Raw genomic sequence first — 24,819 nt, 5'->3', positions numbered from 1 at the left:
GATGATGGGCAGATGAAACCAGTTAGGAGAGCCACTGACCACTGTCTAATGCAGTTAGGAGAGGAATAGGAGACCCAGTTGGTATAGTGTGTGGGTGATAGGCAGCTTATACCAGGTGGGGGAAGGGAAAGAAACTGGGGGATGGGGGGGTTTGGAAAGAAGGGAGTTGAGAGAAACTGGGTGAATCAGAAAGAGAGAGCAAGGAACACAGGGGGGTGCAAATTACCTGAAATTGGAGAATTCAGTGTTCATACCATTGGGTTGTAGACTACCCAGGGGAATATGAGGAGCTGTTCTTTGTTGCCTTCCTGGTGCCAGGTTCAAGTTCGTCACTGAATGACTGCAGAGCGCCCCGAAGTGAAGGGTTAAGAACTTGAAGTTGAGGCCCTCGTTGGTAACAATAACATGGGTTGATGCAAGGATCAGGTCTTGAAAGCAGAGTTTAGGGAGTTAGGAAAGAGGTTAAAGAACAGGACCTCATAGGTAATAATGTTAGGATTACTTCCAGTGCCATGTACAGATATAGGTGGATAGAGCAAATATATGCATGGCTGGGGAGATAGGGCAGGAAGAATAGCTTTAAATTTCTGAAACTTTACTACTGTCTCTGGGGGTGGGACCAGTACAATTGAGAATGGTTACACCTCAGCAGGATTGGATCCAATATCCTCCAGGGGGTGGGAATCAAAAAACTGTAAATCTGGAAAAAAAACAAAACGTGCTGGAAACACAGCCAGCATCTGTGGAAAGGGTAACAGAGTTACAGACCTTGCATCAGAACTGAGCATTTTCTGTTTCTGTCTCAGGCCCTTACAGCAGATTTGCTGGTGCTTTTGGGGAGGGTTAAACTAGTTTGGCAGGGGGAAGGGAACTAGACAGTAGAGTCAGGAGGGGAATGAAACATGGCTACAGAATGATCAGAGCTGGGAAACAAATTTTCCAGACAATTCACATTTGGAAAGGACAGACAAAAAGGAAAAGGAGGTGGGGTAGCACTGTTAATAAGTAAGTAGATGAAAACGAAATTGGCTTAGCAGATCATGGTGTAGAATTAGAATTAGCAGGGGGCACTAAACATTGGTGGGAGTAGTGATTTAGGGCACTGTATAAAATGAGGAATTTAGAGGTCCAGTAATCTTGGGGACTTTAATCTACCTATAGACTGGACAAATTAAATTATATGAACAGTGGAGAAGATGAAATATTTAATATTCTTAAAATGGCTTGACAGTTTAGATACGGCGGGGGTGGGGGGGTGTGGAAATGTTTCACCTGTCTGAGGAGTCTAGAACTAGGGGTCATAGTCTCAAAATAAGGGGTAAGCATTTTTTTTTACATTTTTTGGGATCTGGACATTATTGGCAAGGCTGGCATTTATTGCGCACCGCTAACTGCCTTTGAGAAGGTGGTGGTGAGCTGCCTCCTTGAACCACTGCAGTTCTTCTGATGGAGATACTCCCACAGTGCTATTGGGCAGGGAGTTTCAAGATTTAAGTCCAGTGACAGTAAAGGACTGGTTGTGGCGACTCACTGTCCGCGCAGGTGAACCGGCTCGGCGGTCGGGGCACGCGTCATCGGAACGGTGGGGCCCAAGATGGCACTGGGCCTTCATCTTCCCCGAGTGACGGGGGAGAACCTGTGCGCGCGAAAAGATTTCGATGACGTAGCACGTACGTCATTTCTGTTTTCGGAAGGCGGGAACCGCGCCGCTTAAAAGGCCTGTGCAAGGTGGGTAAATAAATCAGTCTTGTTCCACAGCTTGCAGACTCGCGTCTTTATTCTCGCATCGTGGTAGCAGCCGCTACGTTGGTGACCCCGACGGTTCAAACGGATTTTGGACCCACATAGTGAACGACAACTCAGCAGCCAATGTAGTGGCACTCAAGCTGCCCACCTTTTGGACACTTCGGCCCTACGTGTGGTTCGACCAGGCCGAAGCCCAGCTCCAACTCTGACAGATCACCTCCGACTCCACATGATACTAACACGTGGTCAGCTCCCTGGACCAGGAGACAGCCGCCCACGTCGGAGACTTCATCCAGTCTCCTCCGGAGGAAGGCAAATACCTGGCTTTCAAGGCCCTTCCCATTTGGACCTTCAGCCTCTCCCGTCGTGAGCACACCGCCCGCCTGCTTCATCTCGACGGCCTGGGGGACAGATCTCCATTGGCCCTGATGAACGACATGCTGGCCTTGGCTGAGGGACACAAGCCCTGCCTGATGTTCGAGCAGGCCTTCCTCGCACAGCAAGCCGACGACGAGCTGCCCAGCTACAGAACCACAGTCTCAGGCCTGCAGCTCCAAGATTTCATAGTTGGTCCAGGTCAGCGGACCCTCCTGTGCAACGTCGCAACTGGTCAGCCCCACCCTATAGTTCCTGCAGCCTGGTGGAAACGCGTTTTCGACTCGGTACACGGGTTGGCGCACCCATCCATCAGATCAACTGTCTGACTAGTCGCCAGCAAGTTCGTCTGGCATGGCCTGCGCAAACAGGTCAGTGAGTGGGCCAAGACTTGTCCACACTGCCAGACATCAAAAATCCAACGACACACCAAGGTCCTGCCACAGCAGTTCGAGCCTACCCGTAGAAGGTTCGACCACATTCACGTCGACCTCGTTGGTCCCCTGCCAGTTTCAAGAGGAGTGGGATACCTCCTTACCATCGTGGACCGGTTCATGAGGTGGCCAGAGGTAGCCCCTCTCTCAGACATCACGACCGATTCCTGTGCCTGGGCGCTGCTCACAACTTGGGTCTCACGTTTTGGTGTTCCGGCCCACATCACTTCAGACAGAGGCACCCAGTTTACCTACCATTAGCGAACATGCTAGGGACACAGCTGCACACCACCACAGCCTACCACCCTCAGTCAAATGGGTTTGTAGAACATTTCCACCGCCATCTGAAATCAGTCCTGATGGCTCGCCTGAAAGATCCTAACTGTGCCGACGAACTGCCTTGGGTCCTGCTCGGCATACGCACTGCCCCCAAGGAGGATCTCCACGCTTCATCAGCCGAACTCGTGTACGGTGCACCCCTGGTCGTCCCAGGGGAGTTCATACTTGCCCTTAGGGGGCAAGAGGAACAACCCGTGGCAGTCCTGGAAAGATTGCGTGAGAGGCTCGGCAGATTCCCACTTCGTGACATGGTCAGTCCCCATCCTGTGAGCCCAAGGAACTATGAGACTGTAAGTTCGTTTTTGTTCGCAGGGGCACACCCTGGGCACCGTTGTAACGACCATACGAGGGGCCGTTCCGGGTCGTCAGAAATAATGGGTCCATCTTTATTTTGGACACTGGGGGCAAGGAAGAAGTCTTCACGATGGACCGCCTCAAACCAGCCCATTTAGACCTACAACAACCGGTCGAGGCTCTAACACCGCGATGCAGAAGCTGACCACCTAAGCAACGGCTAGCACAGCCTGCGAACTTTGGGGACTGTATCGCTGGTTCTGGGGTGGGGGGGTTGTGTGGCGACTCACCATCCGCGTAGGCGAACTGGCTCGGCGGTCGGGGCGTGCGTTGTTGGAATGGCGGGGCCCAAGATGGTATTGGGCCTTCGTCTTCCCCAAGCGATGGGGGAGAACCCGTGCGCGCGAAAAGATTTTGATGATGTAGCACGTACGTCATTTCCATTTTCGGAAGGCGGGAACTGCGCCGCTTAAAAGGCCTGCACAAGGCAGGTAAATAAATCAGTCTTGTTCCACAGCTTGCAGACATGTGTCTTTATTCTCGCATCGCGGTAGCAGCCGCTACATGGTAATATATTTCCAAGTCAGGACTGAATGAAAAGGAATTTCTCTTCTCATAAGCTAGTGAATCTTGGGAACTGAAAGATAAAGTGAATCAAATGTAAATCTATTAAACCAAATTAAGTCTCCTTCATTCAAATCTGCTGTCATTATTCCCCTTTATAACCTAACTTTTGACTGTTCTTCACTCACAAACTACCATCCCAACTCCAACTTTCCTCATTCCTAAACTCCTTGAAAGTCTGCCGCTGCCCAAATCCAAGCTTTTCTTTCCTAGAACTTCAAATAGGTTTCCTTCCCTGTTTACAGTATCAAAACAACTCTGACAAAAGTCATTGATAACATCTCAACCCTCTTGCAGCTTGTGACACCAAGTGACCACACTGTTAGCCTCTAGTATCTCTGCACCGTTATGGATGAAATTATGGATACCTGGATCCATTCATAACCATCCAAGTGTGGCGAGAGAGTCATCATTTGGGCACCTCTTCTTGTTCCCACTCCATAATCTCTGGTGTCCCCAAGGATCTGTCCTTGCTCCCCTTTTGTTTCTCAGCTATGTGCTGCTCCTTGGCAGCATCATCCAGAAACATAGCATTAGTTTTTACAGCAGTGACATTATTGACTGAAAGTTGTGTTTTGGATCTGCTTATCTACCTGTTAGCAATGTCTGTCTCCACCCATGCCTCAACTCATCTTGTCACATATCATTTGTTGGTCATCTCCCTTATTCCACCCTCCATAAGCTTATTCTACCCCAAACATCTGCTGCCTGTGTCCCCACTTGCCCTAGGTCCCATTCACCCATTATTCTGTTCTCCCTCAGTTCCCTTTCCTTAACACTCAGTGCCCTTCCTGGCCACTGGGTCAGTAAGCTAGAACCCCAACCAAACACTGCCATTACCCATGCTCACTGAGCTGTCCATAATGTCTCCATTTTTAATGTGCGTAACTTTGTTTACAAATCACTGCTCTTTTCCTTTGTTATCTCTACCAGCCGTAGAACCCTCTCAAGATATCTGTGCTGTCCCAAATTTTTTGGTGACTGCACTTTCAGCTACCAAGACTGTTATTCTAAACCTTTCTGCCTTTTCAGATATCCTCTTCCTTGAAAATGTTACCTAAAGCCTGTACTATTTGCCAAGCTGTTGCCCATCACTAACACATGGGTTGGTGTCAAATTCAATAACATTCCTATGAAGCATTTTTTCCTACATGAAATGCAAGTTGTTGTTCTCCCAGAGTCCAGCAGGAACATTATAAAAAAAGAAAATGAGAAGTAACTGCTGCTATGCAGAATAAAAAGTTTGAATGAGTGTAACACTCTCCGTAATATGCTGGTTCGTTACCTTAGTTAAAGATAACTAGAAAAAATGCTGATTCAAGCCTGTAACTTTAGATATAACAGTTTAGCAAATGGACTGCTGAATGGTTCTGATCACGATTCACCAATACAATAAATAACAAAGAGATTTCTCTGGTGCATTATTTATATAGTAATTGCTGTTCCTGCCCCTCTATCCCCGCATGATGGTGTCCTAAAACTGGAAAGGGTCTAACTTCCCCTCTCCCAATGAGAGTGGGAGTTGTGATACTGGCAGAGCAATTTCATTAAGCAGAGAGTTCCCAGCAGTAGTGAGCCATAACCCAGCTTGACCATTGTCTAATGCAGCAGTGGCATAAGGTATAAACTCAAAACTTAGAAAATGTATATTTCTTACTATTAAAAGGGATTTAACAATTAGATGTTAAATTAAGCTGGTGATCCTATTTTTAATACTTTACAATTTATTTACCACTGTGGTTAAACAATCTCTGAAGACTGAAACAGACGTACAGTTTTACCCAGAAGGAATTTTTTCTTGAGCCTGGTCTACAGGATGCGTAAACATAAAAAAGCAGAAGTGAAAAATCTGTAGACGTTGGAAATCTGAAATAAAATCAAAAACTGCTGGAAACACGTAGCAGGTCGGTTCATTGGAAAGAGAAACAGAGTTAATGTTTCAGGTCGAAGACTGTTCATTGAAACAGGGAAAGTGAGGAAAACCAAGTTGGCTTAAAGCTGCAGAGTGGGTGGGGAAGAATGTCCCTGACAGGATGAGACCAGGATTGCCTTGGTGGTATACAGTTTAAGATTAATGAGGGTAGTTAGAGAGAGAAAAAAATAAAGGGTATGTAAAGGCTGTGAAATCCAGGTCAAACCTATGGAATACCATTAATTAGTTAACCCTTTAAGCACTGTTTCATGTAGCATTGATGATTACATGATTTTAAAACTGTATTTTTATATTTTAATTTGTCTAATGTCAACCAATTGTTGCACAGCCTGTTGTGTTGAACTTGTGGTTTTGTTCTTTTCAGCATGCTGGTACCCGCTTGAGTTACCAAAGCAATGTTCAGGGTTCTTCCCAGTCCCAGAGCAACACTGGGTATGCGTCTTCAACTCAGCAAAGCTCTCAGTATTCACATCAGACCCACAGGTACTGATCAGCATTGCTGGCAGGAAGAACTTCAAAGGAACGCCTTCAGCAATATTATGGTAAAAGGTTCCTGTAAAAGTTTCCCATGAACTTGATGATGCACGTAAATTTTCTTGTATTCAGAAGTATAAACTTGCATTATTCAGTGAAGATTATTAGAAAAAAAATTGTTAATGAAATAATGGTCTGACAGTCTGGAATTTTTCAGTTATCAATGACTGCACTGGGAAGCTACCCATTATGGTCATTTCTATGAAGTTATGTGTAAATACCTTTTAAAAAGCAAGAAGATTAATTTGAACGCAGTACTTGAGCTCTTTTACAAGGAGCAGGTGAAATGTGTTCACTGTGTATTTAGAGCACTTTTTTGATGCTTTCACAGGCTTTCGTGTGGCTTGTCCTGAACTAAATGTAGGAATTCAACTTTTTAAGCTTATTGTGAAAAAAATATTTAAAATACATATACACACCATGCTTAGGTACATCATTAATCACTTAACTCTTTAAGCACTATATGATTTTGTGTAGATGGCTGTTTTGATTTATTTTTTAAACCTGTACCTTTAATTGAAATATTTTTTTCCCATTTTGCTATACATTTTAATATGTTCAGTAGAAATACAAGTTTGGAGGGTTTTCTTTATTTGCCGTGCTTAGATGTTTAAATTTCAGTAACATGTATAAAAAGAGGTTTTAATAGCGTTGGCAGCAAGTGTGAAAGTCATCTGTTCTCTGTTTTAATATAGCAGTGCAGAGGCCAGTGCCCACATCAGGCCTCAGCTTTTCTCCACAAAAGTTACCTGCTGATTATACCGCGCTTTAATGGACCCCACCTTTTGCAGAGCAAATTTCCAGCATTGAGCTTCACTCACTTGCCATATGTGGGTGTAGAGAGAAGTGTGTTCGATGTCAGCACTAATAAATTTATATCTCTGAACCAGGAGATAAAAATTGTGGAAACCACAAATCAGATGCACCAACCTAAGTGCCTGAATTGCCAGTATGCGCTTTTTAAAATTAAGTCTGCATGACTGGAGCTCACATTATAAAATGTAATGTTACATCTCTACATCTTCTAAACATTTATCCCAGTCTTCCTTATTTTCATAGCAATGTATCCCATCGTTTTGAGCCTCCAGCTGGCCAGTTTCTCAGGGAGTCTTCAATTTTCATTCTCTTCAACTTTCTTTCTGCCAAACCTATGCTTCCACGGATTTTGTTTAACTCCGTATGGCATCCAGATTTTTATGGTTCTCCGGGAACCGTGGCTGACTCTGCTGTTAGCCATTTCTCACAGAAATTAATTGTCTGGTGTAGTTCTAATTCTGTAAACTAACTGACACTAATGGCACAATAAAACACACTTGAAACATTTAAAATCATTTTGCAATCCTGAGATTAAGTTAAAGATCTTGTATCTGTTTTTATCTTCCAGCCATCATGATTTCCAGCATTTGTTGTGTAAAATATTGACTATTTTTTAATAACTTTCAGGGCTCTTTAATACGAGTTCTGAATAAAATTCATAGTGACTGGATAAGATTCCATTTACTACAGACTTATTGGAAAACACAATGAGTTTGAAGGGAAATTCTGCTGTTTGTGTTAACTCAGTACCACTAAGGCATCAACCTATAATGCAATTTATCTGTCATATCAATGCATTTTAAAATACACCAATTCTAAAATTGCACTCATTACAACCAAAAGACAGGAGCTGCCTTCCACAGCTCTGTTCATATGCAGCAGAAGCTGAACATTTCCAACCTCTTTAAGCTTGGTATATAACAAAATACCCTCATTATATATAGTGCATTTAATACACAGTCCTCATTATTTGTGAGGGATAGGGTCACAGACTTTCTACAGATAACAAAAAAGTGTAGGCACCACTAAGACCGCTGATTGTGACTCTAAGGGATATGCTGTCAATCCCTCCATGGATATGGTAACCACAATGAACGTTTGAGCTTGTCAAGACAAACTAAAGTATACAAACACGTTGGAATCTGACTCCTGCTACAAATGCACCCACATTCCAGACCCAGTGTTATCAATCACAACCCCGACTTTGGCCACACACTGACTATTGAGATTTCACATATTATCTAAAAACACAAAATGCTGGAAATACTCAGCAGTCGGGCTGCATCTGTGGAAAGAGAAACAGAACTAATGGTAAAGGTCGAAGATCCTTCATGGGAAGGAGAGGAAAGAAGCTTGTTAAGCTGCAGGGATTGTGGAAGAGGGAGTGTGTCTCTGATAGGGTAAAACCAGGGTGACCACAGTGGGGCTGTAAACAAGGTTATCTGGTCAATGGTGATTGGGAGCAGTTAGAGAGTGAGAATGTATACAAAAGAACAGACAAAAGAATGTGGGAGTGGCAAAATGCAGAGCAGGAAGACATGCCCCAGAGGTCAGGCTAGGCACATTCTCCATAGTTAATATCAGAGATGGATGACTGATAGATACCGAGAAATCAAGTTAGCTGAAGATGTGAAATTCAATATTGAATCCAGAAGGCTGCAATATGCCAGGTGGAAGATGTGGTGCTATTCCTCAAACTTCAATTGGGCCTGACTGTGACAGTACAAGTGGCCATGGACTGATGGGTCAGAGTGGGAGTGGGATGAGGAATTAAAGTGGCAGGTAACAGGAAGCTCAAGGTTGCCCCTGCAGACTGAATGCAGGTGCTCCACAAAACAGTCACCCAGTCTGCGTTTCTCCAGTGTAGAAGAGACCACATTGTGATTACTGAATGCACTACACTAGATTGGAAGAAGTGTAAATGAATCACTGCTTCACCTGGAAAGACCATTTGGGTCTCTGGATGCTGGGAAGGAAAGGGGTGAATGGACAAGTGTTGATTGCTTGAGCTTGCAAGAGAAAGTGCCGTCAGAAGGTGGCTGCTTGATGGGAACAGAAGAGTGGACCAGGGAGTCGCAAAGAGAACGGTCCCTATGAACTGCTGAAAGGGGAGGAGAGGGGAAGGTGTGTCTAGTGGTGGAATCTCTTTGAAGATGGTGGAAACTGCGAAGAATGATCAGTTGAATGCGGAGGCTGGTGGGGTGGAAGGTGAGGACCAGAGGAACTTGATCCTTTTTCTGTCCCAGAGGAGATAGGGAGAGAGAAGAGGCTCAGGAAATGGATAATATTTCACTCCTTGCAAGCACAAGATATGAAATGCAATCCATCTTACGGCAAACAAGATTCACCGAACACCACAGGAGAGGGCTTTGGAAAAACATGCTATAATTATCAATAATCACAGTAATACTTGGCTGACCTTGTTAGTGCACGGATCTGTGGATAGTCAGTCAGCATGTAATGAGGCCTTAGTGTATAGCTAAAGGTCCCAGGGAAGTGTTATTCTAGAGAAGGAGATAATGAGGCAGATACTCAAAAGTTTAGTCAAAAAGGTAGATTTTAAGGAACTTCTTAAACAAGGAATGAGAGGTAGAGGAGCAGAGGGATTTAGGGAGGGAATTCCAGAGTCCAGGGTCTCTGTCCAACTACCAATCAGAGTGAAGCAGTTCAATTCAGGAAGATTAAGAGGCCAGAATTAGAAAAGCTCAAATATCTGTGATATTTATAAAGCTGATGATTACAGTAATGGAAGTGGGGTAAAATACATTTTGAAAACAAGGTATGAATTTAAAAATCAACATATTACTTAATTAGGAACCAGCAAATGGGGAATGAAAGTGTGAGCCAGGACATGGACAACAGAATTCTGGTAAATCTCAGGTGTACAGTGATTAGAACAAGTCAGCTGAGATTTAGTCAAGTCTATGGCTGAGGCGAGGGTTTCAGCAGCAGATGGGATTGTGATATTATAGCCATTACAGAAACATGGTTGAGAGATGGGGCAGGAACAGCAGCTCAGTGTTCCAGGGTACCTACGCTTCCGGTGTGACAGAGGTGGAGGTAAGAGAGGAGAAGGAGTTGCACGGTTGATAAGGGAGAACATCATGGGAGTACTTAGGATATCTGCAGGGAATGTCCAGTGAGGTCACATGGGTAGAACTTAGAAATAAAAAATGGGGGGTTCACTTTGATGGGATTATACTATAGACCCCCTAACAATCAGCAGGAATTAGAGGAGCATATATGTAGGGAGGTCACAGATAGGTGCAAGAATAATAGGGTTGTATCAGGAGGTGATTTTAATTTCCATAATATTGACTGGAACTGCCACAGTGCTAAGGGATTAGATGAGGCAAAATTTGTTAAGTGTGTCCAGGAAAGTTTTCTGTAGCAATGTGTAAGATGGCCTTACTAGAGAAGGGGCTACACTCAACCTCCTCTTGGGAAATGAGGCTGGGCAAGTGGTGATGTGTTAGTGGGAGAGCACTTTGGGACAGGTGACCATAGTTTGATTACATTCAAGATGGTCATGGAAGTCTCCTTAAGGATCAGTGTGAGCCACAGGAAATGGGCGAGGTCTTAAATGAAAACTTCTCTGCCTTTATTTACCATGGAGAAGGACATGGAAGCTAGTGAGTTCAGGGGAAGGAACAATGATATCCCTAGCGTAACATCATTACAAAGGAGGTGTTGGAAGTCTTGAAATGCATAAAGATAGATAAATCTTTATCCAGTGCATGATCAGCTGTGTTCTAGGACATTATGGGAAACAAGGTTTGAGATTGCTGGGCACTCGGCAGAGATTTTTGTATCTTTGTTAGTCACTGATAAGGTAATAGAACACAGGAGGGTAGCTAGTGTTGTGCCTTTATTTAAGTAGGGCAGTGGGGATAAGCCAGGGAACTACAGGCCAGTGCGCCTTACATTAGTGGTGGGAAAGTTGCTAGAAGGGATTCTGAAAGACAGGATTCATTTGCATTTGGAAAGGCAAGGACTGATTAGCGATAGTCCTACAGCTTTGTGCATGAGAAACGATACTTGATTTTTTTGAAAAGATGACCAAGAGAATTGACGAGGGTAGGATGGTAGACATTGTCCACATGGACTTTAGCAAGGCCTTTGACAAGATCCCACATAGTAGGCTTGTCCAGAATGTTGGAACACATTGGATCCAGGGTGGGCTAGTCAACTGGAATCGAAAATTGGTTTGGTGGTAGGAGGCAGAGGGTGGTAGGAGAGGGTTGTTTTTCAGATTTGAGGCCTGTGATGTGCCACAGGGATCAGTGCTGGGTCCTCTGTTGTTTCTCATGTATATTAATGATTTGGGTGAAAATGTAGGTGACATGATTAGTATGTTTGCAGATGACACCAATATTGGTGGTGTGGTGAAGAAGATTGTCTTAGGTTACAACAGGATACAGATCAACTGGGAAAGTGGGCAAAGGAATGTCATATTACAGATGTATGCAGTTCTGGTCGCTATACTATGATTTAGCTAAGAGGGTGCAGAAAAGATTCACGAGAATGTTGCCTGGATCGGAGGGCTTGAGGTATAAAGAGAGGTTGGGTAGGCTAGGTCTATTTTCCCTGGAGCAAAGGAGGCAGAGCGGTGACATGATAGAGGTTTATAAAATTATGAGAGGCAAAGGTAGGATAGAGAGCCAGAATATGTTTCTCATGGTTGCAATGTCCAGAACTAGAGGGGTAAGGTGAGAGGAGGTTTAAAGGGGATCTGAGGGGTTTTTCACACAAATGGTAATTGCTATCCAGAATGAGCTGCCAGATGAACTGATGGAGGCAAGAACAGCACCAACATTTGAGAGGCAACTGGACAGATACTTGAATGAGCAGGGCAGAGAGGGATGTGAGATTAATGCAGGCAAGTGGGATTAGTAGAGATAGGCATGATGGTTAGCAGAGACATGGTGGATCGAAGGGCCTGCTTCTATGCTGTACAACTCTATGACCCTATGAACTGAGGCAGGGGAGAGTTGGCAGCATTATGGTGGTGGAAACAGGCAAACTCAGTGAAGGCACAGACATACGATTGAAGTTCTTTCCAGGGTTAAAATAGTTACACCAAGGCTGCAAACAGTCTGGTTCATTTTCATACGGTTGTCAGGGGATGCAGGAGTTAATAGCTAGGGAGTCTGAGGGGGCCTAAAACTAATTAGCTGGAGAAAATCTCTGCTATTTCAATATTGGATGCTGGCAATAAGTCTTACATTTTAGAGACAGCAGCATTGTCAAGATTTGAGTGTACTCAGCTTGCATGTGAAAATTGTTGCTTTTTTTTAAACAAGATGTTACTGAGAGGTGTAACAAGTAGATGAGAAATATGTGGAAGTCAAGGATAGAGCCAGCAGGACAAATGGTGTGGGTGTGGAAAGAGAAGCCAGTGCTGGTGAGTGTCTGGCTATGGACTGGATAGATAAAAATGGAACCTAGCAAGTGTGGTCCCAGCTGGAGGATAGTGAAGATACAACGGCTGATGTGTGGACAACCATGTTAAAGGCTTTGGACAGATAAAGAGAATGAGGGAGATATGACCTTGCCAAATCACTTAGGATCTTGTTATAGTGACCTTGATGAGAAATACCTTGGTATTGTGGCAGGGTGGAAATCAGATTGAACATTCACAGATTTCCATTAAATTGATATAGCTGACCTTTTTTTCATTAGGTGTCCATTTATGAAGGTACAGATAATAAGCATAAATTAATTTAATACAGTCAGATTTAAAATCATTTACCTAAATCTAAAAACAAAGTGAAATGACAGGTTGAAATAATTACAGAAATGCATCCTTGTGTTGGTCAGTGTGGAATGGTCTCTTAATAAGAAATGGACTAAAGCATCCATTGTCAACAACCTGCATTACATTTAATAGCCATACTTTTTATCAAGTAAAATCTTACTTTCATCTCCATTGGTGATAATATTGACCTGAAGTCCGCAGTAGATATTTCTTACACTCATAGGGCTGTGTTAATATTCATACAGACCTTGTTATTTCTGCCAGCTTTAGTAACATTTTATTCAGTCATTTCAATCAATATTTCTGAATTCATGTTAGCAAAAATAATGGCAGATAATTAGTACTCCAAGATAATTAACAAATTAAAAACGACCTGGATGAGGAGGTGGAGGGGTGGGTTAGTAAGTTTGTGGATGACACAAAGGTTGGGGGTGTTGTGGCTAGTTTGGAGGGCTGTCAGAGGTTACAGAGGGACATAGATAGGATGCAAAGTTGGGCTGAGAAGTGGCAGATGCAGTTCAACCCAGATAAGTATGAAGTGGTTCATTTTGGTAGGTCAAATATGATGGCGGAATATAGTATTAATGGTAGGACTCTTGGCAGTGTGGAGGATCAGAGGGATCTTGGGGTCCAAGTCCATAGGACACTCAAAGCGGCTGCGCAGGTTGACTCTGTGGTTAAGAAGGCATATGGTGTATTGTCCTTCATCAATCAGGGAATTGAATTTAGGAGGTGAGAGGTATTGTTGCAGCTATGTAGGACCCATGTCAGACCCCACTTGGAGTACTGTGCTCAGTTCTGGTCGCCTCACTACAGGAAGGATGTGGAAGCCGTTGAAAGGGTGCAGAGGAGATTTACAAGGATGCTGCCTGGAATGCGGAGCATGCCTAATGAAAGCAGGTTGAGGGAACTCGGCCTTTTCTCCTTGGAGCGATGGAGGATGAGGGGGGACCTGATAGAGGTATATAAGATGATGAGAGGTATTGATTGGGTAGATAGTCAGAGGCTTTTCCCCAGGGCTGAAATGGTGGCCACAACAGGACATAGGTTTAAGGTGCTGGGGAGTAGGTATAGAGGAAATGTCAGGGGTAAGTTGTTTACTCAGAGTGGTGAGTGCGTGGAATGGGCTGCCGGCAACGGTGGTGGAGGCGGATACAATAGGGTCTTTTAAGAGACTGATGGGTAGGTACATGGAGCTGAGAAAAATAGAGGGCTATGGGTAAGCCTAGTAATTTCTAGGGTAGGGACATGTTTGGCACAGTTTTGTGGGCTGAAGGACCTGAATTGTGCTGTAGTTTTTCTATGTTTCTAAGTAAGGATTTCTGATTCTTACCCTGTTGATTTATTAGTATTTCTGAAATGGCATGGGATTGTAAGTGATATTAACCAATTCTCTTCTGCCAAATTCTGGTATTCAAATGCACCAGTTCCACTCTAGATGGTAGTCCAGAAATGTTGGAGCATCAGATGATTTATTAAATCATTTTGGGACTTCAATATTAGTTCATCTGCGAGACTATAATTAATTTTTGACAGTCCCTTCCAACACAAAGTGATATGGACTTTTGCCACAAATTTGTGCTGTTCAGCAAACAATCTGACCAGTCAGTTTCATGAACAATCTCATGGTAAGCTTACAGTAAAATTTTGTGAAAAGATTTAATGATATTATTCACTGTACAATTCAAGTGACCCTTTGATTCATCTGATTTGTCTTAACAATAAGTTAACTACACTTCAGGCTAATAATGACTTCATACTTCTCAGAATATGCAGAAGTATATCCAGATTGTTTATAGTATATGATATCCAGACCATGGAAAATGATCATTCATGTATTGTTTAACTAGACACTGATATTGAGGTAATTGACAACAAAGTGCAGCAGTTAGTTTGACACATGGAAATGTTGCTTCTCGGTATCACTTATATAGCAGTGCAAACTCCAGTAAAATCCTGAAATCTAACATTACTGCAATTCTAAATAATCACACTATTTTGTAAGCTATCTTCAATAATTGTGTACAGTTTTTAAAATTTATCTTTCGTTTATTCGTCTTTCGGGATCTGGGTGTTGTTTCCAATCTTGACATTTATTGCTCATTCCTAATTGCCCTTGAATAGGGGCAATGGATTGTTGTGGTAACCCGCAACCATCCTTGCACTTGTTACCATAGAGAACTCTTCAGGCTGGGGAGAGCTGTGCAGCCAAACGGAGAGAGGGTGTCACAGCTTCCATCACATCCTCCAGGGCGTAGGATCCGGGCACTCTCAACATGTGGAGCAGCTGCTGCTGGTCCCCAGCAATGGCAGCCAGGATGTGGCCGTAAGCTCTACATCTAATCAGTGAGTGGCCACATCACTCGCCCCAATATGCCCAACACCAGCTCTCCTAGGCAGAGTCTCCATACCTACTTGTCGGGTAATTCATTACAGATTGCAGCAGGGAGGGCCACCTGAGGGTAGGGCATCACACCAAGTTCCTGGAAAACGGGTTCCAACACAGCAGCACACAATAACGGGGAGGGCAGGGATTCATCCAGGTTCCTGAGACACAGATTCGAAGCACAGCAGTGGAGAGGGTTCCCAGGACACATGTTCTCGGCAAAGTAATGGGGAGACCAGGGGTTGCACTGGGCTCCTGTGCAGCAGCATGCAGCCCAAGCAGATATCTTGTTAAAGTACAAGAGGTGTATACCTGTGTGTTTGTATTGGAGAACCAAGAGCAGCATAAGCAGTGTTCTGTGGGGGAGTGCTGAGCAGGTATCTGAATAGATGGCAGTGTTGTCACTGTATTGGACTGAATCCATCATATTAGGGCATGTGTACTATTAATCTATTGACTGTGTGATTAAGGTATAGTTTTAGTTAATTCAAATTATGCAAGTTCCCACTTCACTGTATTATTTACATTGAATTATTAAATAATTTGACATAGGCAAACTTTTTCAGCACAACAAATACTGAACTACTAGGTGGCAACAGTCTACTAGGTGTTGTCCTTTCTGATATTTGGCATTAATAAAGGAAGCTGCATATAGTTTTGCAATTTGCTTATTTTGGTATTTGTGTTCAACCCCAAAAGTCCATGATGTTCCTCAGGAACAAATCATTCATACATGTTAGGAATCTCCTGTCATAAATGACAATGATTGTGCTTAAAGATTTGCAAAAAATATGGTCCAAGGACTTCTAATCTAATGGTAATGACATCAAACTCAGCTGTGGGTGTTTTTTCAGGGGTGAGGAATGGGATACACTGGTGTGTACTGTGCAGCAGTCAGTCTTACTGCAGATGGCATAAATTACATCACAGAGTGGCTTTAAACATGTCTTCAATTTTTTGAATCAATGGTAATTGTGTATAAAAAAAAGTAAACAAACCATTGTGGAGGACCACAACAATCATTGAACCCACAAGGAAGGAAAATAATTTTGCTCCAAATGTACACAGATCTCACCCCATAACTTCAGCAAGATAAAAGATATTTATTTATTACTCACATGTACATCAAAACACAGTGTTTCAATGTACATGTGAGTAATAAATAAATGTACATATGCATGTGAGTAATAAACATCTTTTTGTGTTACTGAGAATGTGCTGGGGCAGCCCGCAAGTGTCGTCATGCTTCCAGCGCCAACATAGCATGCCCACAACTCCTAACCCGTATGTCTTTGGAATGTGGGAGGAAACCGGAGCACCCAGAGGAAACCCACACAGACACACGGGGAGAACGTACAAACTCTTTACAGACAGCGGCGGGAATTGAACCCAGGTCACTGGCACAGTAATAGTGTTACGCTAACCACTACACTACCGTGCTGCCCACAGTACTGAAGAAGTTATAAAAGTCAGTAATTACGAGAACAACTGGTTAAATGGTGTGACTGAACATGAGCTATATATCTGATTTATTAATTCAACTCTTCTGTTTTGTGTGAAAGTTTTTACACCTAAAAGAATTTTGTTCTAATATTTATAAAGGTACAAGGAGAAAGGGAAGAGCCATATCTATGGTACATAATTTTTAAAAATTCCTATTGCAAAGAATTATGATTAACCTTACTATAACTTTCTTTTTGGGATAAATATATTTATAAGAACTGAAGCTGAATGCTATCATCAGAAATGGCCCACTCCAAATAGCATGAGAAATATAAGTTGACAGTAGTGACAAACACATGACTTCTTCCTTCCCCAGCAATCTTAAGTGGGTTTGGATTTAAGTTGATCCAAGGGGCATGGAGCATTCAACGTTTTAGAAGTAGTCCCACTGGCACTGAGGCTGGATAAGAACATCAGAAATAGTGGGACTAGACTATTCAGCTTCCTGTGCCTGCTTTGCCACTAATTAAGATCATGGCTGATGTTCTACCTCAGCATCACTTTCCTGCACTAACTCCATATCCATTGATCTCCATAATATGTAAGAATCTGGAGCTGGAATGGAGGCTGATGCAGTTGGCTGAGTGGAGGAATTCTTTTGTCTGAATCTGAGATTACTGGTAGAAGCAATATAAGGACCAGGAAATTGACATGTCCTATCACAGTGTCCTAGGGGGAGTCTGAAATTTGCACCAAAATAGAGCTAAGGAAGATCCTTTTGGATCAATAACAATTGCAGTATTATGGGGTATGGAAGACAGATACAACCTTATTCCTATCTCAGTGATATGATTTACAGCAGTGTCATATCTTTAATACATCGAAACATGTCTAGGTGCTTTACAGGAGCTATATCAAGCCAGGGTTGAGATAATGAGATATTATTACGTGACCAAACAATTGGTTAAGGAGGCAGGGTTGAAGGAATGTCTTACACGAGGAAAGGATGGTAGAAAAGCCTAGGGAGGGAATTCCAGAGCCTTGCTGGCTGAAGCTACCAATGATGGAGCAATTACACTTGAGGATAACCTAAGGGGATTATCAGACTGGAGAAGATTCTGGAGGTAGGCTGGGACAAGGTCACAGAGGAATTTGAAAATAAGAGTGAGAATTTTAAAACCAAGGCTCTCAGAAGCACAGGATGATGGGAGAATGGGACTTGGAGCACAAATTATAGGAACCAGACTTTACTGAGGAGAGAATCTTATCTTACATATGTAAAATATATGCCAAGATGAACACTCCAATTTGATTTCAGATAGTTGTCAGTGAGAGGAATGGAGTCAGTGACCATGAAACGGTCTATAACAGGAACTGAAGACTGTGGCAGGGTCAAGGGGTTGAATGTTCTATTTCCATATTCCTAATGTCATAAATCACATGAGGAACATTAGTCAAATGTTAAGCTATTCCTTTAACCTGACTTTAGAGGATTTGAAGGTGGGCCAAACTGTACCTCTTCAAAGCAAGTTACATAAACCAGATCAATCCCACCAGGAACCAGGTGCCCAACAAAGTTAAATTAGTTTTGGGGTCTACTGAGGATCTATCAGGGTAACTTAAAATACTTTTTTCTTGATCACTTTTTCTACCAAGTCCATCAATAATGTCTATGAAATCCCATCCAATAATAGTGTTTAAAGTGTCAATCCAGAGAAATGGAGAAGTAAAGTTCAACTGCAAATATTTTACACTCTGCTCTGTATTCAGACCCTCAAAGGAAGCTGCTGTCATCAGGTTGAATATGGTAAATAGTTTTACAGAAATAACTCATGGAGAGGGGACAGTATACTCTTAAAAGTGGGAAAAAATGTTCCTATTGGCAATAAAGTTGACCTCTTAATAACGAATCTTATACTGCCTCTGACTGAGATTGCATGTAGTTAATAAGAAAACTTGTAGATAATAAGAATGCACTGGATTCTTACCTTTAACTGGTGGTACTTTGTTGACCTGATAATAGCAAACTGGGTTTCCAAATCCAAACAACACTTGGGAAATCTTCCAATATGAAAAGTTTGCATGTACTCTATGACAGCACTATTTGATTGTCTGGATCCAAATCATCTTCAGTAAAAGCAAGTCATCTCCAAAAACTCAGCTATCTGGTAGGATTTGAATTTAGTGATATGTTTGCTAAACAAAACAAAATTACTCTAGCTGAATAGACAGACTTGCTTAAGTATTATATCATGGCACCAATCAAAGATTGTATATTGAATGGACTTACATAAACCATGGACTCCCAGATGTTGGAGAGATCTGAAAAGTCAAGAGATATCTACTTGTTGCAGAGAATCTTGGCCTTCTACTTATGATGTTCCTCTGTTTGCCCCAGGTAATATTTATTTCTCCCATTCACCTCCTCCATGATGTCGATGCTCTTAGTAGTGGTGATTTCAGGGAGGTCTAGGGCTTAATTTGTTCAGCATGGTCAGCACCTAGCAATCATGTGGTCTGAATTTTACATTTTACTTCCATTGCTCTAGATTGTCATGAGCTTCCATGTTTCTGGAAGAGTTGTGAATGGAGCCAAATGCTTGAATTATCAAGGCTGAGCACCACTCATTTCATTCAATAGATGGAAAGTCAGTGTTGAAGCAACTGAATAAATCAGCCAAGTACATCTCTCTTGAAATGCTTGATTTCTTGGGCATCTCAGCCATCTTCCTTTGTTTCAATTACATCTCCAACCACCAGATGATTTTCCCATTGAGCCTTTAAAGTTAATATTTGTAGAGTTCCCTGATGCCATGCATGATCAAATATTGCCTTTAGGTTGATTATACCCAGTAAGTACTGGAGAATCTTCTTTAGGGGTTCTGAGACTTTAGGGTGGAAATCCGTCCTTGCACCAAATTCACTCCAGCTCTGAAATTCCATTTGAGTGATTTAAGTGGAATCAAATTTCAGAATCAGTTTACAAATGCACAGTGTCTAGTATACGGCAAGCAACCAGAGACAAATTTGTAGCTCACCGTCCTTACAAGACTTTGCATAACTATAGGAGGTTGCTTAATACTTCATGTCTCTCCTACCATCACTTTAACTTTACATCTATTTTATTTCCAAATGAACATATATTTGTTAACTCTTCTTAACTTTATCAATTAAACTTAACAGTTTTGCTAGATCAGCAGGGTCCCACCAACTGCTGACTGAACTATTATTAGTTGGCTAAAAAAAGATCATTCACAAAGCACTGGAGGAACTCAGCGGGTCAGGCAGCATCTATGGAGGGAAATGGACAGTTGGTGTTTTGGGTCGAGACCCTTCATCTGGACTGATACGGTCTCAACCTAAAATGTCAACTGTCCATTTCCCTTCCCAGATGCTGCCTGACTCGCTGAGTTCCTCCAGCAGTTTGTGTGTGGCTCCAGATTCCAGCATCTGTAGTCTCTGCTGTCTCTAAAATGATCATACCATTTTTTCTTTTGAAGCATTAATGATTGAACAGGTTGCATTATTGAAGTGATCAGGTCAATTTGCATTTATAATTTGATGTACAAATTTTTGATGAGAGATTTCATGGAAATCCAGTGAAGTAGGTAACTAATGCAGCAATTATACTTCCTGTACAAGTCACAGCACCTCTGGTCTAATTACTGTAATTAATTCAATTGGTGTATTTCTGTATTGAAGAGAAACATCCATATAGGAGAAGAAGAAACGGGCTGTTACCAATTGTAGTCTGGTTGTGGTAATGTTTACTAATTCAGAGAAAGTCACATTCAGCAGACAACTTATTTTAACTTTATCTTCTAGACCAACCCATCGTCAGTCTGTGTGTCCCGGTGAGGGTGGGTAGGGTGACGGTGATGTCTCATCAATACCAATACATGTGTGAAAATGACACTGAGATGCACTGTGATGCCGTGACATGTAGCAGACTTTGTGATGCTGTGTTGGCTTTAGATGTTGGAGTGGAGTTGTGTGATCTGTCGATCAGCTGAAATCCCCAAGATTGAAATCAACAGATTTCTATTGAAAAGGGTGTCAAAAATATTTAGTCATGTCCGGTGAATGGACAAGTTTCAGATCAACTGGGGATTAACAGAATGGTGGAACAGATTTAAAGGACAGATAACTTTATTATCTCATATATGCAATTTGAGCACTTTGGATGCAGAAGCAAAAGTTTGCTCAAATACAGATACTGAACAGTGAAGCAAACCATGTGCTGGCATGATCCAGAGCTCTTTAATACATGAAATAGCCTGTGATGTTTCTTTTTAATAGAGCATCTCTCCAGCCCTGTATCCATATCTCTATTTTGCTTTACTTTAGATCCATACAGAGTAAAATATCAATTGATTTTACCATCAATTTACTAACAAATCTGAGTGTAATGTACAACTTAATAGGTAAATTGTGTAACTGGTTTCAGTTATTAGGTCACTCGCCACAACTTAGGGTTGTTTGACATTCTAGCACTTTGCAGTCCTGACTTGAAAGATTATTTTATTGTTTTCTCACTATTTACACCACACAACACAATACTTGGAATGTTATAACACCATATAACATTCTCACTTCCCTATTTGCACTAAATTGTAACTAAGTTATCATGAATGATGAAATCACATTTGTTGAAACTCTCTGTTGAGGACATTTAAAAAGAAGTTTTCAAGTCACAAGGAATAGCCTTTTGTACAGCCCCTCCCACCCTCATTCATTTCTTTGTCTCACAAGATGTCCATCCTAGATTCCGCTGGTGCTGTGCACAAATAGAAAAAAGACTACGATTGCTCAGGGACTAGTTGGGTCCTTAAACAAATCTACATTTGCACTTGTGTGTTTAAAAAAAACAGAAATATTCCCACATTTCCTTAACATTTCTTTGAGTGAATGAATATCAGGTGCTGGGCACTGCTGTTCATTCACTCACAAAAAGGGGTTTCATTGTTTCTTGGTGACTGCATCATAGTGGTTTCAAATGTGTTCTAGAACAATGAACTGTGTATTGTCTGTAATTTAATATCCTTAATGTTTACATCCTGTAAATGCACCACTGTGGTGCAAAATCATGTAATGCTTTAAAAATAGTAACTGCAGCTCAGATTTCAGTTGTATAATAATGTACTTCCTAAAATAGTTTTCTACTACACATTTGAGAGTAGTGATCCTGCAATAAGTAGAACCATACGACAGATACGCCAGCTATTCAAACTCAACCATCCATCAAACAATCCATGAAACATCTAGCTGCACACTAAACAGATTTCCACAAGTCTTGTTTTCATCCTTTACCTCAGCAGTAGTGTATCTATATGTAACTGGAGCAGTAAAGGCTTTCAGAAAGAAAGCCATGTTTAAATTTCACTTGTATTTGTCAAAAAAAAGTTTAAAAACATATATTAAATCTGCAATCATTTTAAAGTAGTAGTCTCCTTATTCAGACTGACAGAGTAGAAACATCATCTGTAGATAAGTTCCCTAGGGGTATATTTTATAGATGGAACAAGCACTACTTATAAAGGCAAAAGTTCCTGAATGAATTGCCTGAGACAATTTTTTAAAATGTTAATTTGTTTGTAGATTAATGAAGCATTCTGTGTATATTCTACAATATTTATACTAATCTATACAATAAAGGACTTCACTGCAGGCTTAGTTTTACCTGAAAGCACTGTTATCTTCATTATCTTCTGGATAAATTATTCCAATGTATTTAATTTTTTTTTAGCAGTAATTGTCTTCTTCGACTCTAAAGGAACAAGTGTCATGTAGTGGATTCACAGGAATGATGAATTTTATCACAATTAAATTTACCATTTAATTACAAATTACTGACCATTTGGAAACTGTACACAATTCCCAGTTTTCCCTTGGAAAGGTTACATTGGTATTTTTATGTATGAACAGATAGATATGAATAATCATTTAGTTTTACTACTGTATAATGTATCAGATGTGTGAGATTCTGAAGCATTGTTACTGTGAGTTCATAGCTTTCAACAACATTACAAAAATGTTACAGTGGGCATCACTGGAATTATAAATCATAATTAATTGCTTTCAGCATAAAAATGTAAAAAAATCTTTGGAGATTAAAAAAACGACTGTTATAATTAACTTGTGAATGATTTCTGTGAATTTATTTTGTATCTTCAATTGTAATAAAAGCTTTGCTTGCTACTGTCTCCAAGTGTGATAGTTATTGAAAGTTGGGTTGTCAAAGTTAGATAACTGACCTTGCAAGTTACTACATTTTGGAGCTCCTGCTTATGGTCATATTGCATACAAGGTGATCTACTGATTTCCACAGCAGAAGATGCAGGTAGAAAAGGTGATTCTGGATAAGAAGGGAAGTTCTCTTCCAGCCAGGTCCTGATAGCTTTAGGCAGAGAAATACTACTGGGGTGTTTTTAGAGAAAAATATAAGTAGAAGAATAATCACTAATAAATTGAACTACTACTTCCTGAGATCTTCTAAACACATCTAAGCTTCTTCCTCCTCCATGTTGAAACTACTTCATTAAAACTAAGTTGTCATCTGTCCTCTCAGGTGGACATTAAAGATTCTACACCACCATTTTGAAGAAGAGCATGAGGTGTAACCTAGTAGGGATCCTTAATATTACATAGAATATTACTACATAATCTTACTAGAATAGAACACCAAAGAAACTAGAGGCCATAAGTAGAAGAATAATCACTAATCAACTGAAGAATTCAGGAGAAATGTGTATAGGTAGTTGTGAGAAAAGGTTCTTTCAGGTCTTAAAGGCAGAGGGCTTCAGACACAAGTCTTTGTTCTTTAAAAAGGAGAATTTTATTTACGAAGACAAACGGGACAGAATGGATGGGAACGGATGCACACTCGCACACTCTCAAGCAGGAGATCGCGAACATGAAGGGAATCACAACAGGAGTGAGGTACACACACACACACACACACACACACACACAAAATAACTGGTTACAAATGATCAAGGAATAAACAATACAATGTTTGAACACCCTGGTTCTGGACAAACATTAGCTCTTTGGTCTCGAGAGTCCTTAACTAACTGCCCTGAAGTCATGCACAGCTTACCTCAACATCCTCGGAGAGACAGAGAGAGCGAGAGAACCAAACATGCAGCACTTTTATACTGCTGGAGGGCTGGGTGGTCCAGCAAGGACAAAGGTGTTTAAACGGGCCAATGGTTAGGTGTGCCCAGGAACAAAAGGTGCTCATAAGGACCAATCCAGGTGGTCCAGCAAGGACAAAGGTGTTTACCTAATGGATGGGGTGGAGCCAGACCTTGATTGACAGTGGTGTCGCTTTCGGCCATGTGCTCAATGGTGTCATCCCAGCCAGAGGGGTCAGTGTTGTCACAGTCACATGACAGCCATGAGCTTTCACACTATAGTAGTGAGTGCTTAAAAGGTAAAACTCACTACCAAATGGAGTTATTGAGACCAACGTCACCTCTTCCTTTCAGGTACATGAACAGTAGAAGCCTATATTGGTAAGATGACAAGTAAGTACACAGTTAACTGCATCGGGGGCATTAACAGTTAGTTGGAATAACATATGAAGCTTTTTTACATTTCAGAAACGTTGCCATGGTCCCTTGGAACAAGTTTATTACTGACCATAACCAATCTTTGGTCCAACACTACTAATATATAAATGTGAGCAACCCTGATATACTTTTGGGTTACTGACAGTGCATGCACTTCTTTCCACACTTTCTTGGTGCATTTGACTGTTTGGACATTTGCTGAAAATCCCTCTATACATCCTTTGCCACAATTCATTGGTTTCTTGTTCTGCCTGAACTACTACTTCCTGAGATCTTCTAAACACATTTAACCTTCTTCCTCGTCCACATTGAAACTACTTCATTAAAACTAAGTTGTCATCTGTCCTCCTCAGGTGGACATTGAAGATTCTACATCACCATATTGAAGAAGAACATGTGGGTTCTCCTAAGTGTGTAGATAACTTCACCAAACAAATTATCTAGTTATTCACCTCTCTGCTGAGTATGGGATCCTACTGTGCTCAAATTGGCTGCCACAATGTTTACATCTACAGTAAAAACCTTTAAAACATCCTGAAGATCCATAACATACACCTATTCTT

The 24,819-nt window shown here is 41.6% G+C and overlaps 1 protein-coding gene across 3 annotated transcripts in view; it reads left to right on the top strand.

The window, feature by feature from the left end:
* The window catches only part of LOC127574823 (cyclin-dependent kinase 19), a 135,119-nt gene extending 112,258 nt beyond the window's left edge, over window positions 1-22,861 (top strand). For 2 of the 3 annotated variants that reach the window (XM_052024216.1, XM_052024215.1), the window contains exon 13: window positions 6,110-22,861. In XM_052024216.1, coding sequence (XP_051880176.1) covers window positions 6,110-6,235 — 126 coding nt within the window. In that variant the 3' untranslated portion in view covers window positions 6,236-22,861. Of the gene's footprint in view, window positions 1-1,758; window positions 1,963-6,109 lie in introns of those variants that run through there. The other variant, XM_052024217.1, reaches the window with a different exon arrangement.
* Window positions 22,862-24,819: the final 1,958 nt, after the last annotated feature.

The sequence above is a fragment of the Pristis pectinata genome, chromosome 10 (genome assembly GCF_009764475.1).
Source record: "Pristis pectinata isolate sPriPec2 chromosome 10, sPriPec2.1.pri, whole genome shotgun sequence".
In the NCBI taxonomy this organism is placed as follows: Eukaryota; Metazoa; Chordata; class Chondrichthyes; order Rhinopristiformes; family Pristidae; genus Pristis; species Pristis pectinata.
The sequence above is the reverse complement of the archived record's forward strand: the minus strand, read 5'-3'. Positions and strand labels throughout refer to the sequence as shown.